The sequence below is a fragment of the Lissotriton helveticus genome, chromosome 7 (genome assembly GCF_964261635.1).
Source record: "Lissotriton helveticus chromosome 7, aLisHel1.1, whole genome shotgun sequence".
NCBI lineage: Eukaryota > Metazoa > Chordata > Amphibia > Caudata > Salamandridae > Lissotriton > Lissotriton helveticus.
Window position 1 is genome coordinate 29,890,957 of NC_136068.1, and position 16,432 is coordinate 29,907,388.

General features: G+C 41.8%; 1 protein-coding gene across 2 annotated transcripts in view; it reads right to left on the reverse strand.

The window, feature by feature from the left end:
• LOC144766590 (cell adhesion molecule CEACAM8-like) overlaps positions 1-16,206 on the reverse strand; it is an 82,066-nt gene extending 65,860 nt beyond the window's left edge. For both annotated transcript variants that reach the window (XM_078650384.1, XM_078650383.1), the window contains exon 1: positions 16,059-16,206. In XM_078650384.1, the coding sequence (XP_078506510.1) occupies positions 16,059-16,116 (58 nt within the window). In that variant the 5' untranslated portion in view covers positions 16,117-16,206. The remainder of the gene's footprint in view (positions 1-16,058) is intronic.
• Positions 16,207-16,432: the final 226 nt, after the last annotated feature.

Here is a 16,432-nt window from a genome sequence, read left to right on the forward strand (position 1 = left end):
GAAATCTAACAATACTGTTTGAATAAAACTTTACTCCCTCTGCTGGCCAAAAAACGAAGTGCACAGGCCCCAGTAAATACAGTTTAAACAGCTCACAGAAGCACCCTCTGATGTATGCTATCCCTGTTGCTGGGGCGGGGGGGCAGGGGGGCTGGTTTCACTGGCTTGTGAACACACAATGGTGGCTGGGGGTGCACTGTTTTAACATACAGGTCTTAGCACAGAGCAAAGGAGAAATTTGGAGGGAAAAACTGAACTGTCACCAAGGAAGGAGAGGGACAAACTACAGAGGTTGAACGGCAAATCCTACAATTTAACACGTTAAATGGAAGCAATCACGGGCAGGGAAAACCACAAGTTTAAAACACAAAACAGGTGATAAAATATGCAATCACAGGCAAAAAACTCACACCTTCTGAGTCTACTCTTTACAAAGTGGAAACTGTCCTCTTCTACACTCACTCAAAAATGCAAACACTCTGATGCCCCTCTTCACAAAGTGCAAGCTCTCCTCTTGTAGACTCACTCAGAAACTCACACCATCTGAGGTTACGCTTTGCAAAGTGCAACCTCTCCTCTTCTAGACTTGCTCAGAAATTCACGCCATCTGACGCTACTCTTTACAAAGTGCAAACAATTCCCTTCGAGGCTCACTCAAAAAGTCATACCATCTGAGGCTACTCTTTCAAGTGCAAACTCTCCTCTTCTATACTCACTTCGAAACTCACGCCATCTAAGGCAAGTCTTTGCAAAGTGCAAACGTTCCTCTTCTAGACTCACTCAGAAACTCACACCTTCTGAGGCAACTCATTAAAAATGCAAACTATCCTCTTCTATACTCACTTCGAAACTCACGCCATCTAAGGCAAATCTTTGCAAAGTGCAAACTTTCCTCTTCTTGACTCACTCAGAAACTCACACCTTCTGAGGCAACTCATTAAAAAATGCAAACTCTCCTCTTCTAGACTGACTCTTAAAATCACACCATCTCAGGCTACTGTTTACAAAGTGCAAACTCTCCTCTTCTAGACTGACTCCTAAAATCACACCATCTCAGGCTACTGTTTACAAAGTGTAAACGCTCCTCTTGTAGACTGACTCCTAAAATCACACCATCTCAGGCTACTGTTTGCAAAGTGCAAACTCTTCTCTCTCTTGTAGACTCACTCAAAAAACTCAAGCCATCTAAGGCTATTCTTTACAAAGTGAAAACTCTCCTTCTTGTAGACTGACTAGAAAATTCACACCAACTGAGGCTACACTTTACAAAGCGCAAACTCTCCCCTTTAAGACTCACTCAAAATCTCACACCATCTCAGGCTACTCTTTACAAAATGCAAACTCTCCTCTTGTAGAATCACTCAAAAACTCACGCCGTCTGAGACTACTCTTTACAAATTGGATATTTTCCTCTTCTACACTCACTCAGAAACTCAAACAATAAGAAGATACTCTTTCTAAAGTGTAAACTCTCCTTTTCCATACTTACTCAACAATTCACGCCCTATGATGCTCCTCTTTACAAAGTGCAAGCTCTCCTCTTGTAGACTCACTCAGAAACTCACACCATCTGAGGCTACACTCTGCAAAGTGCAAACTCTCCTCATCTAGACTTACTAAGAAACTCACACCATCTCAGGCTACTGTTCACAAAAGGCAAACTCTTCTCTTCTAGCCTTACTCAAAAACTGACACCATCAGAGGCTACTCTTTACAAAGTGCAAACGCTCCTTTTCTAGGCTCACTCAGAAACTCACGCTGTCTGAGACTACTCTTTACAAAGTGCAAACTCTCCTCTTGTAGACTCACTAAGACACTCACAAAATCTCAGGCTACTTTTCACAAATGGCAAACTCTTTTTTTCTAGGCTTACTCAAAAACTGACACCATAAGAGGCTTTACTAAGTGCAAACTCTACTTTTGTAGACTCACTAAAAAACACACACAATCCAAGGCTACTATTTACAAAGTGCAAATTCTCCTCTTGTTGACTCACTCAAAAACACACGCCGTCTGAGGCTACTTTTTACAGATTGGAAACTCTCCTCTTCTACACTCACTCAGAAACTCAAAGCATAAGAGGATAGTCTTTCTAAAGTGTAAACTCTCCTTTTCTATATTTACTCAACAATTCATGCCCTATGATGCTCCTCTTTACAAAGTGCAAACTCTCCTCATCTAGACTTACTAATAAACTCACACCATCTCAGGCTACTCTTTACAAAGTGCAAACTCTCCTCATCTAGACTCACTAAGAAACCCACACCATCTCAGGCTACTCTTTACAAAGTGCAAACTCTCCTCATCTAGACTCACTAATAAACTCACACCATCTCAGGCTACTCTTTACAAAGTGCAAACTCTCCTCATCTAGACTCACTAATAAACTCACACCATCTCAGGCTACTCTTTACAAAGTGCAAACTCTCCTCATTTAGACTTACTAATAAACTCACACCATCTCAGGCTACTCTTTACAAAGTGCAAACTCTCCTCATCTAGACTCACTAAGAAACCCACACCTTCTCAGGCTACTCTTTACAAAGTGCAAACTCTCCTCATCTAGACTCACTAATAAACTCACACCATCTCAGGCTACTCTTTACAAAGTGCAAACTCTCCTCATCTAGGCTTACTAATAAACTCACACCATCTCAGGCTACTCTTTACAAAGTGCAAACTCTCCTCATCTAGACTCACTAAGAAACCCACACCATCTCAGGCTACTCTTTACAAAGTGCAAACTCTCCGCATCTAGACTCACTAATAAACTCACACCATCTCAGGCTACTCTTTACAAAGTGCAAACTCTCCTCATCTAGACTTACTAATAAACTCACACCATCTCAGGCTACTCTTTACAAAGTGCAAACTCTCCTCATCTAGACTCACTAAGAAACCCACACCATCTCAGGCTACTCTTTACAAAGTGCAAACTCTCCTCATCTAGACTAACTAATAAACTCACACCATCTCAGGCTACTCTTTACAAAGTGCAAACTCTCCTCATCTAGACTCACTAAGAAACCGACACCATCTCAGGCTACTCTTTACAAAGTGCAAACTCTCCTCATCTAGACTCACTAATAAACTCACACCATCTCAGGCTACTCTTTACAAAGTGCAAACTCCCCTCATCTAGACTTACTAATAAACTCACACCATCTCAGGCTACTCTTTACAAAGTGCAAACTCTCCTCATCTAGACTCACTAAGAAACCCACACCATCTCAGGCTACTCTTTACAAAGTGCAAACTCTCCTCATCTAGACTCACTAATAAACTCACACCATCTCAGGCTACTCTTTACAAAGTGCAAACTCCCCTCATCTAGACTTACTAATAAACTCACACCATCTCAGGCTACTCTTTACAAAGTGCAAACTCTCCTCATCTAGACTTACTAATAAACTCACACCATCTCAGGCTACTCTTTACAAAGTGCAAACTCTCCTCATCTAGACTTACTAATAAACTCACACCATCTCAGGCTACTCTTTACAAAGTGCAAACTCTCCTCATCTAGACTCACTAAGAAACCACACCATCTCAGGCTACTCTTTACAAAGTGCAAACTCTCCTCATCTAGACTCACTAAGAAACCCACACCATCTCAGGCTACTCTTTACAAAGTTCAAACTCTCCTCATCTAGACTCACTAATAAACTCACACCATCTCAGGCTACTCTTTACAAAGTGCAAACTCTCCTCATCTAGACTCACTAATAAACTCACACCATCTCAGGCTACTCTTTACAAAGTGCAAACTCTCCTCATCTAAACTCACTAATAAACTCACACCATCTCAGGCTACTCTTTACAAAGTGCAAACTCTCCTCATCTAGACTCACTAATAAACTCACACCATCTCAGGCTACTCTTTACAAAGTGCAAACTCTCCTCATCTAGACTTACTAATAAACTCACACCATCTCAGGCTACTCTTTACAAGGTGCAAACTCCCCTCATCTAGACTTACTAATAAACTCACACCATCTCAGGCTACTCTTTACAAAGTGCAAACTCTCCTCATCTAGACTCACTAAGAAACCCACACCATCTCAGGCTACTCTTTACAAAGTGCAAACTCCCCTCATCTAGACTTACTAATAAACTCACACCATCTCAGGCTACTCTTTACAAAGTGCAAACTCTCCTCATCTAGACTCACTAAGAAACCCACACCATCTCAGGCTACTCTTTACAAAGTGCAAACTCTCCTCATCTAGACTCACTAATAAACTCACACCATCTCAGGCTACTCTTTACAAAGTGCAAACTCTCCTCATCTAGACTCACTAATAAACTCACACCATCTCAGGCTACTCTTTACAAAGTGCAAACTCTCCTCATCTAGACTCACTAATAAACTCACACCATCTCAGGCTACTCTTTACAAAGTGCAAACTCTCCTCATCTAGACTCACTAAGAAACCCACACCATCTCAGGCTACTCTTTACAAAGTGCAAACTCTCCTCATCTAGACTCACTAATAAACTCACACCATCTCAGACTACTCTTTACAAAGTGCAAACTCTCCTCATCTAGACTCACTAATAAACTCACACCATCTCAGGCTACTCTTTACAAAGTGCAAACTCTCCTCATCTAGACTCACTAAGAAACCCACACCATCTCAGGCTACTCTTTACAAAGTGCAAACTCTCCTCATCTAGACTTACTAATAAACTCACACCATCTCAGGCTACTCTTTACAAAGTGCAAACTCTCCTCATCTAGACTCACTAATAAACTCACACCATCTCAGGCTACTCTTTACAAAGTGCAAACTCTCCTCATCTAGACTCACTAAGAAACCCACACCATCTCAGGCTACTCTTTACAAAGTGCAAACTCTCCTCATCTAGACTTACTAATAAACTCACACCATCTCAGGCTACTCTTTACAAAGTGCAAACTCTCCTCATCTAGACTCACTAATAAACTCACACCATCTCAGGCTACTCTTTACAAAGTGCAAACTCTCCTCATCTAGACTTACTAATAAACTCACACCATCTCAGGCTACTCTTTACAAAGTGCAAACTCCCCTCATCTAGACTTACTAATAAACTCACACCATCTCAGGCTACTCTTTACAAAGTGCAAACTCTCCTCATCTAGACTCACTAATAAACTCACACCATCTCAGGCTACTCTTTACAAAGTGCAAACTCTCGTCATCTAGACTCACTAATAAACTCACACCATCTCAGGCTACTCTTTACAAAGTGCAAACTCTCCTCATCTAGACTCACTAAGAAACCCACACCATCTCAGGCTACTCTTTACAAAGTGCAAACTCTCCTCATCTAGACTTACTAATAAACTCACACCATCTCAGGCTACTCTTTACAAAGTGCAAACTCTCCTCATCTAGACTTACTAATAAACTCACACCATCTCAGGCTACTCTTTACAAAGTGCAAACTCTCCTCATCTAGACTTACTAATAAACTCACACCATCTCAGGCTACTCTTTACAAAGTGCAAACTCTCCTCATCTAGACTCACTAAGAAACCACACCATCTCAGGCTACTCTTTACAAAGTGCAAACTCTCCTCATCTAGACTCACTAAGAAACCCACACCATCTCAGGCTACTCTTTACAAAGTTCAAACTCTCCTCATCTAGACTCACTAATAAACTCACACCATCTCAGGCTACTCTTTACAAAGTGCAAACTCTCCTCATCTAGACTCACTAATAAACTCACACCATCTCAGGCTACTCTTTACAAAGTGCAAACTCTCCTCATCTAAACTCACTAATAAACTCACACCATCTCAGGCTACTCTTTACAAAGTGCAAACTCTCCTCATCTAGACTCACTAATAAACTCACACCATCTCAGGCTACTCTTTACAAAGTGCAAACTCTCCTCATCTAGACTTACTAATAAACTCACACCATCTCAGGCTACTCTTTACAAGGTGCAAACTCCCCTCATCTAGACTTACTAATAAACTCACACCATCTCAGGCTACTCTTTACAAAGTGCAAACTCTCCTCATCTAGACTCACTAAGAAACCCACACCATCTCAGGCTACTCTTTACAAAGTGCAAACTCCCCTCATCTAGACTTACTAATAAACTCACACCATCTCAGGCTACTCTTTACAAAGTGCAAACTCTCCTCATCTAGACTCACTAAGAAACCCACACCATCTCAGGCTACTCTTTACAAAGTGCAAACTCTCCTCATCTAGACTCACTAATAAACTCACACCATCTCAGGCTACTCTTTACAAAGTGCAAACTCTCCTCATCTAGACTCACTAATAAACTCACACCATCTCAGGCTACTCTTTACAAAGTGCAAACTCTCCTCATCTAGACTCACTAATAAACTCACACCATCTCAGGCTACTCTTTACAAAGTGCAAACTCTCCTCATCTAGACTCACTAAGAAACCCACACCATCTCAGGCTACTCTTTACAAAGTGCAAACTCTCCTCATCTAGACTCACTAATAAACTCACACCATCTCAGACTACTCTTTACAAAGTGCAAACTCTCCTCATCTAGACTCACTAATAAACTCACACCATCTCAGGCTACTCTTTACAAAGTGCAAACTCTCCTCATCTAGACTCACTAAGAAACCCACACCATCTCAGGCTACTCTTTACAAAGTGCAAACTCTCCTCATCTAGACTTACTAATAAACTCACACCATCTCAGGCTACTCTTTACAAAGTGCAAACTCTCCTCATCTAGACTCACTAATAAACTCACACCATCTCAGGCTACTCTTTACAAAGTGCAAACTCTCCTCATCTAGACTCACTAAGAAACCCACACCATCTCAGGCTACTCTTTACAAAGTGCAAACTCTCCTCATCTAGACTTACTAATAAACTCACACCATCTCAGGCTACTCTTTACAAAGTGCAAACTCTCCTCATCTAGACTCACTAATAAACTCACACCATCTCAGGCTACTCTTTACAAAGTGCAAACTCTCCTCATCTAGACTTACTAATAAACTCACACCATCTCAGGCTACTCTTTACAAAGTGCAAACTCCCCTCATCTAGACTTACTAATAAACTCACACCATCTCAGGCTACTCTTTACAAAGTGCAAACTCTCCTCATCTAGACTCACTAATAAACTCACACCATCTCAGGCTACTCTTTACAAAGTGCAAACTCTCGTCATCTAGACTCACTAATAAACTCACACCATCTCAGGCTACTCTTTACAAAGTGCAAACTCTCCTCATCTAGATTCACTAAGAAACCCACACCATCTCAGGCTACTCTTTACAAAGTGCAAACTCTCCTCATCTAGACTTACTAATAAACTCACACCATCTCAGGCTACTCTTTACAAAGTGCAAACTCTCCTCATCTAGACTTACTAATAAACTCACACCATCTCAGGCTACTCTTTACAAAGTGCAAACTCTCCTCATCTAGACTCACTAAGAAACCCACACCATCTCAGGCTACTCTTTACAAAGTGCAAACTCTCCTCATCTAGACTTACTAATAAACTCACACCATCTCAGGCTACTCTTTACAAAGTGCAAACTCTCCTCATCTAGACTTACTAATAAACTCACACCATCTCAGGCTACTCTTTACAAAGTGCAAACTCTCCTCATCTAGACTTACTAATAAACTCACACCATCTCAGGCTACTCTTTACAAAGTGCAAACTCTCCTCATCTAGACTCACTAAGAAACCCACACCATCTCAGGCTACTCTTTACAAAGTGCAAACTCTCCTCATCTAGACTCACTAATAAACTCACACCATCTCAGGCTACTCTTTACAAAGTGCAAACTCTCCTCATCTAGACTCACTAATAAACTCACACCATCTCAGGCTACTCTTTACAAAGTGCAAACTCTCCTCATCTAGACTTACTAATAAACTCACACCATCTCAGGATACTCTTTACAAAGTGCAAACTCTCCTCATCTAGACTTACTTATAAACTCACACCATCTCAGGCTACTCTTTACAAAGTGCAAACTCTCCTCATCTAGACTTACTAATAAACTCACACCATCTCAGGCTACTCTTTACAAAGTGCAAACTCTCCTCATCTAGACTCACTAAGAAACCCACACCATCTCAGGCTACTCTTTACAAAGTGCAAACTCTCCTCATCTAGACTCACTAATAAACTCACACCATCTCAGGCTACTCTTTACAAAGTGCAAACTCTCCTCATCTAGACTCACTAATAAACTCACACCATCTCAGGCTACTCTTTACAAAGTGCAAACTCTCCTCATCTAGACTCACTAATAAACTCACACCATCTCAGGCTACTCTTTACAAAGTGCAAACTCTCCTCATCTAGACTCACTAAGAAACCCACACCATCTCAGGCTACTCTTTACAAAGTGCAAACTCTCCTCATCTAGACTCACTAATAAACTCACACCATCTCAGACTACTCTTTACAAAGTGCAAACTCTCCTCATCTAGACTCACTAATAAACTCACACCATCTCAGGCTACTCTTTACAAAGTGCAAACTCTCCTCATCTAGACTCACTAAGAAACCCACACCATCTCAGGCTACTCTTTACAAAGTGCAAACTCTCCTCATCTAGACTTACTAATAAACTCACACCATCTCAGGCTACTCTTTACAAAGTGCAAACTCTCCTCATCTAGACTCACTAATAAACTCACACCATCTCAGGCTACTCTTTACAAAGTGCAAACTCTCCTCATCTAGACTTACTAATAAACTCACACCATCTCAGGCTACTCTTTACAAAGTGCAAACTCCCCTCATCTAGACTTACTAATAAACTCACACCATCTCAGGCTACTCTTTACAAAGTGCAAACTCTCCTCATCTAGACTCACTAATAAACTCACACCATCTCAGGCTACTCTTTACAAAGTGCAAACTCTCCTCATCTAGACTCACTAAGAAACCGACACCATCTCAGGCTACTCTTTACAAAGTGCAAACTCTCCTCATCTAGACTTACTAATAAACTCACACCATCTCAGGCTACTCTTTACAAAGTGCAAACTCCCCTCATCTAGACTTACTAATAAACTCACACCATCTCAGGCTACTCTTTACAAAGTGCAAACTCTCCTCATCTAGATTCACTAAGAAACCCACACCATCTCAGGCTACTCTTTACAAAGTGCAAACTCTCCTCATCTAGACTCACTAAGAAACCCACACCATCTCAGGCTACTCTTTACAAAGTGCAAACTCTCCGCATCTAGACTCACTAATAAACTCACACCATCTCAGGCTACTCTTTACAAAGTGCAAACTCTCCTCATCTAGACTTACTAATAAACTCACACCATCTCAGGCTACTCTTTACAAAGTGCAAACTCCCCTCATCTAGACTTACTAATAAACTCACACCATCTCAGGCTACTCTTTACAAAGTGCAAACTCTCCTCAGCTAGACTCACTAATAAACTCACACCATCTCAGGCTACTCTTTACAAAGTGCAAACTCTCCTCATCTAGACTTACTAATAAACTCACACCATCTCAGGCTACTCTTTACAAAGTGCAAACTCCCCTCATCTAGACTTACTAATAAACTCACACCATCTCAGGCTACTCTTTACAAAGTGCAAACTCTCCTCATCTAGACTCACTAATAAACTCACACCATCTCAGGCTACTCTTTACAAAGTGCAAACTCTCCTCATCTAGACTCACTAAGAAACCGACACCATCTCAGGCTACTCTTTACAAAGTGCAAACTCTCCTCATCTAGACTTACTAATAAACTCACACCATCTCAGGCTACTCTTTACAAAGTGCAAACTCCCCTCATCTAGACTTACTAATAAACTCACACCATCTCAGGCTACTCTTTACAAAGTGCAAACTCTCCTCATCTAGATTCACTAAGAAACCCACACCATCTCAGGCTACTCTTTACAAAGTGCAAACTCTCCTCATCTAGACTCACTAAGAAACCCACACCATCTCAGGCTACTCTTTACAAAGTGCAAACTCTCCGCATCTAGACTCACTAATAAACTCACACCATCTCAGGCTACTCTTTACAAAGTGCAAACTCTCCTCATCTAGACTTACTAATAAACTCACACCATCTCAGGCTACTCTTTACAAAGTGCAAACTCCCCTCATCTAGACTTACTAATAAACTCACACCATCTCAGGCTACTCTTTACAAAGTGCAAACTCTCCTCATCTAGACTCACTAAGAAACCCACACCATCTCAGGCTACTCTTTACAAAGTGCAAACTCCCCTCATCTAGACTTACTAATAAACTCACACCATCTCAGGCTACTCTTTACAAAGTGCAAACTCTCCTCATCTAGACTCACTAATAAACTCACACCATCTCAGGCTACTCTTTACAAAGTGCAAACTCTCCTCATCTAGACTTACTAATAAACTCACACCATCTCAGGCTACTCTTTACAAAGTGCAAACTCTCCTCATCTAGACTTACTAATAAACTCACACCATCTCAGGCTACTCTTTACAAAGTGCAAACTCTCCTCATCTAGACTTACTAATAAACTCACACCATCTCAGGCTACTCTTTACAAAGTGCAAACTCTCCTCATCTAGACTCACTAAGAAACCCACACCATCTCAGGCTACTCTTTACAAAGTGCAAACTCTCCTCATCTAGACTCACTAATAAACTCACACCATCTCAGGCTACTCTTTACAAAGTGCAAACTCTCCTCATCTAGACTCACTAATAAACTCACACCATCTCAGGCTACTCTTTACAAAGTGCAAACTCTCCTCATCTAGACTTACTAATAAACTCACACCATCTCAGGCTACTCTTTACAAAGTGCAAACTCTCCTCATCTAGACTTACTAATAAACTCACACCATCTCAGGCTACTCTTTACAAAGTGCAAACTCTCCTCATCTAGACTTACTAATAAACTCACACCATCTCAGGCTACTCTTTACAAAGTGCAAACTCTCCTCATCTAGACTCACTAAGAAACCCACACCATCTCAGGCTACTCTTTACAAAGTGCAAACTCTCCTCATCTAGACTCACTAATAAACTCACACCATCTCAGGCTACTCTTTACAAAGTGCAAACTCTCCTCATCTAGACTCACTAATAAACTCACACCATCTCAGGCTACTCTTTACAAAGTGCAAACTCTCCTCATCTAGACTCACTAATAAACTCACACCATCTCAGGCTACTCTTTACAAAGTGCAAACTCTCCTCATCTAGACTCACTAAGAAACCCACACCATCTCAGGCTACTCTTTACAAAGTGCAAACTCTCCTCATCTAGACTCACTAATAAACTCACACCATCTCAGACTACTCTTTACAAAGTGCAAACTCTCCTCATCTAGACTCACTAATAAACTCACACCATCTCAGGCTACTCTTTACAAAGTGCAAACTCTCCTCATCTAGACTCACTAAGAAACCCACACCATCTCAGGCTACTCTTTACAAAGTGCAAACTCTCCTCATCTAGACTTACTAATAAACTCACACCATCTCAGGCTACTCTTTACAAAGTGCAAACTCTCCTCATCTAGACTCACTAATAAACTCACACCATCTCAGGCTACTCTTTACAAAGTGCAAACTCTCCTCATCTAGACTTACTAATAAACTCACACCATCTCAGGCTACTCTTTACAAAGTGCAAACTCCCCTCATCTAGACTTACTAATAAACTCACACCATCTCAGGCTACTCTTTACAAAGTGCAAACTCTCCTCATCTAGACTCACTAATAAACTCACACCATCTCAGGCTACTCTTTACAAAGTGCAAACTCTCCTCATCTAGACTCACTAAGAAACCGACACCATCTCAGGCTACTCTTTACAAAGTGCAAACTCTCCTCATCTAGACTTACTAATAAACTCACACCATCTCAGGCTACTCTTTACAAAGTGCAAACTCCCCTCATCTAGACTTACTAATAAACTCACACCATCTCAGGCTACTCTTTACAAAGTGCAAACTCTCCTCATCTAGATTCACTAAGAAACCCACACCATCTCAGGCTACTCTTTACAAAGTGCAAACTCTCCTCATCTAGACTCACTAAGAAACCCACACCATCTCAGGCTACTCTTTACAAAGTGCAAACTCTCCGCATCTAGACTCACTAATAAACTCACACCATCTCAGGCTACTCTTTACAAAGTGCAAACTCTCCTCATCTAGACTTACTAATAAACTCACACCATCTCAGGCTACTCTTTACAAAGTGCAAACTCCCCTCATCTAGACTTACTAATAAACTCACACCATCTCAGGCTACTCTTTACAAAGTGCAAACTCTCCTCATCTAGACTCACTAATAAACTCACACCATCTCAGGCTACTCTTTACAAAGTGCAAACTCTCCTCATCTAGACTCACTAAGAAACCGACACCATCTCAGGCTACTCTTTACAAAGTGCAAACTCTCCTCATCTAGACTTACTAATAAACTCACACCATCTCAGGCTACTCTTTACAAAGTGCAAACTCCCCTCATCTAGACTTACTAATAAACTCACGCCATCTCAGGCTACTCTTTACAAAGTGCAAACTCTCCTCATCTAGACTTACCAATAAACTCACACCATCTCAGGCTACTCTTTACAAAGTGCAAACTCTCCTCATCTAGACTCACTAAGAAACCCACACCATCTCAGGCTACTCTTTACAAAGTGCAAACTCTCCTCATCTAGACTTACTAATAAACTCACACCATCTCAGGCTACTCTTTACAAAGTGCAAACTCTCCTCATCTAGACTCACTAAGAAACCCACACCATCTCAGGCTACTCTTTACAAAGTGCAAACTCTCCTCATCTAGACTTACTAATAAACTCACACCATCTCAGGCTACTCTTTACAAAGTGCAAACTCTCCTCATCTAGACTTACTAATAAACTCACACCATCTCAGGCTACTCTTTACAAAGTGCAAACTCTCCTCATCTAGACTCACTAATAAACTCACACCATCTCAGGCTACTCTTTACAAAGTGCAAACTCTCCTCATCTAGACTTACTAATAAACTCACACCATCTCAGGCTACTCTTTACAAAGTGCAAACTCTCCTCATCTAGACTTACTAATAAACTCACACCATCTCAGGCTACTCTTTACAAAGTGCAAACTCTCCTCATCTAGACTCACTAAGAAACCCACACCATCTCAGGCTACTCTTTACAAAGTGCAAACTCTCCTCATCTAGACTCACTAATAAACTCACACCATCTCAGGCTACTCTTTACAAAGTGCAAACTCTCCTCATCTAGACTCACTAAGAAACCCACACCATCTCAGGCTACTCTTTACAAAGTGCAAACTCTCCTCATCTAGACTCACTAATAAACTCACACCATCTCAGGCTACTCTTTACAAAGTGCAAACTCTCCTCATCTAGACTCACTAAGAAACCCACACCATCTCAGGCTACTCTTTACAAAGTGCAAACTCTCCTCATCTAGACTCACTAATAAACTCACACCATCTCAGACTACTCTTTACAAAGTGCAAACTCTCCTCATCTAGACTCACTAATAAACTCACACCATCTCAGGCTACTCTTTACAAAGTGCAAACTCTCCTCATCTAGACTCACTAAGAAACCCACACCATCTCAGGCTACTCTTTACAAAGTGCAAACTCTCCTCATCTAGACTTACTAATAAACTCACACCATCTCAGGCTACTCTTTACAAAGTGCAAACTCTCCTCATCTAGACTCACTAATAAACTCACACCATCTCAGGCTACTCTTTACAAAGTGCAAACTCTCCTCATCTAGACTTACTAATAAACTCACACCATCTCAGGCTACTCTTTACAAAGTGCAAACTCCCCTCATCTAGACTTACTAATAAACTCACACCATCTCAGGCTACTCTTTACAAAGTGCAAACTCTCCTCATCTAGACTCACTAATAAACTCACACCATCTCAGGCTACTCTTTACAAAGTGCAAACTCTCCTCATCTAGACTCACTAAGAAACCGACACCATCTCAGGCTACTCTTTACAAAGTGCAAACTCTCCTCATCTAGACTTACTAATAAACTCACACCATCTCAGGCTACTCTTTACAAAGTGCAAACTCCCCTCATCTAGACTTACTAATAAACTCACACCATCTCAGGCTACTCTTTACAAAGTGCAAACTCTCCTCATCTAGACTTACTAATAAACTCACACCATCTCAGGCTACTCTTTACAAAGTGCAAACTCCCCTCATCTAGACTTACTAATAAACTCACACCATCTCAGGCTACTCTTTACAAAGTGCAAACTCTCCTCATCTAGACTCACTAATAAACTCACACCATCTCAGGCTACTCTTTACAAAGTGCAAACTCTCCTCATCTAGACTCACTAAGAAACCGACACCATCTCAGGCTACTCTTTACAAAGTGCAAACTCTCCTCATCTAGACTTACTAATAAACTCACACCATCTCAGGCTACTCTTTACAAAGTGCAAACTCCCCTCATCTAGACTTACTAATAAACTCACACCATCTCAGGCTACTCTTTACAAAGTGCAAACTCTCCTCATCTAGACTTACTAATAAACTCACACCATCTCAGGCTACTCTTTACAAAGTGCAAACTCTCCTCATCTAGACTCACTAAGAAACCCACACCATCTCAGGCTACTCTTTACAAAGTGCAAACTCTCCTCATCTAGACTTACTAATAAACTCACACCATCTCAGGCTACTCTTTACAAAGTGCAAACTCTCCTCATCTAGACTCACTAAGAAACCCACACCATCTCAGGCTACTCTTTACAAAGTGCAAACTCTCCTCATCTAGACTTACTAATAAACTCACACCATCTCAGGCTACTCTTTACAAAGTGCAAACTCTCCTCATCTAGACTTACTAATAAACTCACACCATCTCAGGCTACTCTTTACAAAGTGCAAACTCTCCTCATCTAAACTCACTAATAAACCCACACCATCTCAGGCTACTCTTTACAAAGTGCAAACTCTCCTCATCTAGACTCACTAATAAACTCACACCATCTCAGGCTACTCTTTACAAAGTGCAAACTCTCCTCATCTAGACTCACTAATAAACTCACACCATCTCAGGCTACTCTTTACAAAGTGCAAACTCTCCTCATCTAGACTCACTAATAAACTCACACCATCTCAGGCTACTCTTTACAAAGTGCAAACTCTCCTCATCTAGACTCACTAAGAAACTCACACCATCTCAGGCTACTCTTTACAAAGTGCAAACTCTCCTCATCTAGACTTACTAATAAACTCACACCATCTCAGGCTACTCTTTACAAAGTGCAAACTCTCCTCATCTAGACTTACTAATAAACTCACACCATCTCAGGCTACTCTTTACAAAGTGCAAACTCTCCTCATCTAGACTCACTAAGAAACTCACACCATCTCAGGCTACTCTTTACAAAGTGCAAACTCTCCTCATCTAGACTCACTAAGAAACTCACACCATCTCAGGCTACTCTTTACAAAGTGCAAACTCTCCTCATCTAGACTCACTAAGAAACTCACACCATCTCAGGCTACTCTTTACAAAGTGCAAACTCTCCTCATCTAGACTCACTAATAAACTCACACCATCTCAGGCTACTCTTTACAAAGTGCAAACTCTCCTCATCTAGACTCACTAATAAACTCACACCATCTCAGGCTACTCTTTACAAAAGGCAAACTCTTTTCTGCTAGCTTACTCAAAAACTGACGCCACCAGAGGCTTAAAAGGTGCAAACTTTCGTCTTCTGGACTCACTGAAAAACTCACACCGTCTGAGGCTACTCTTTGCAAAGTGCAAACTCTGCTCTTGTACACTCACTCAGAAACTCACGCCATGTGGCAGAGACTACCCTTTACAAAGTGCACAACGGCTGCATCACAAATCTAATAAAGAGAGACGAGGGCGGGTTTGTAGTGTGAGGGAAAGCTGCGGAAAGAGATGTCTGATAGACATCGCCTCTCACCCTTCACCACTGTGATACCTGTCAGCACATGGAGCACCCTCCCCCCCCCCCCTGTGTCACCTGTCAGCACATGGAGCGCCCTCCTCCCCCCCCCCATGTCACCTGTCAGCAGGTGCAGCACCCAGGCCAGGTTCACCAGCCGCGCCGCCGCTCCAGCCATGGCCCCTCCGGGAGGTCTCCTCTGCCCCTCTGCCTCCCGCAGGTTCAAATCATGAGGTGGGGGCTCTGGAGGGGTTGGGGGTTCCCTAGGCAGCTCCAGGTATCAGCAGGAAGTTCCTCCAGGGCCCGAGGGCTGTAAATGCACCCGTGACGTGTGCACGGGGCTCGCTTCCCCATAATACCCAGATAAGGTACATATGGAAGATATAAAACAATCACCAGACAGGTATAAACCTGACAGACGTCCCAAGGGCCAGCCCCTGCGTGGACAGCGCCCTGGGCGAACCCGAGCCTGTGCCCTTCACACCACTGTGGTT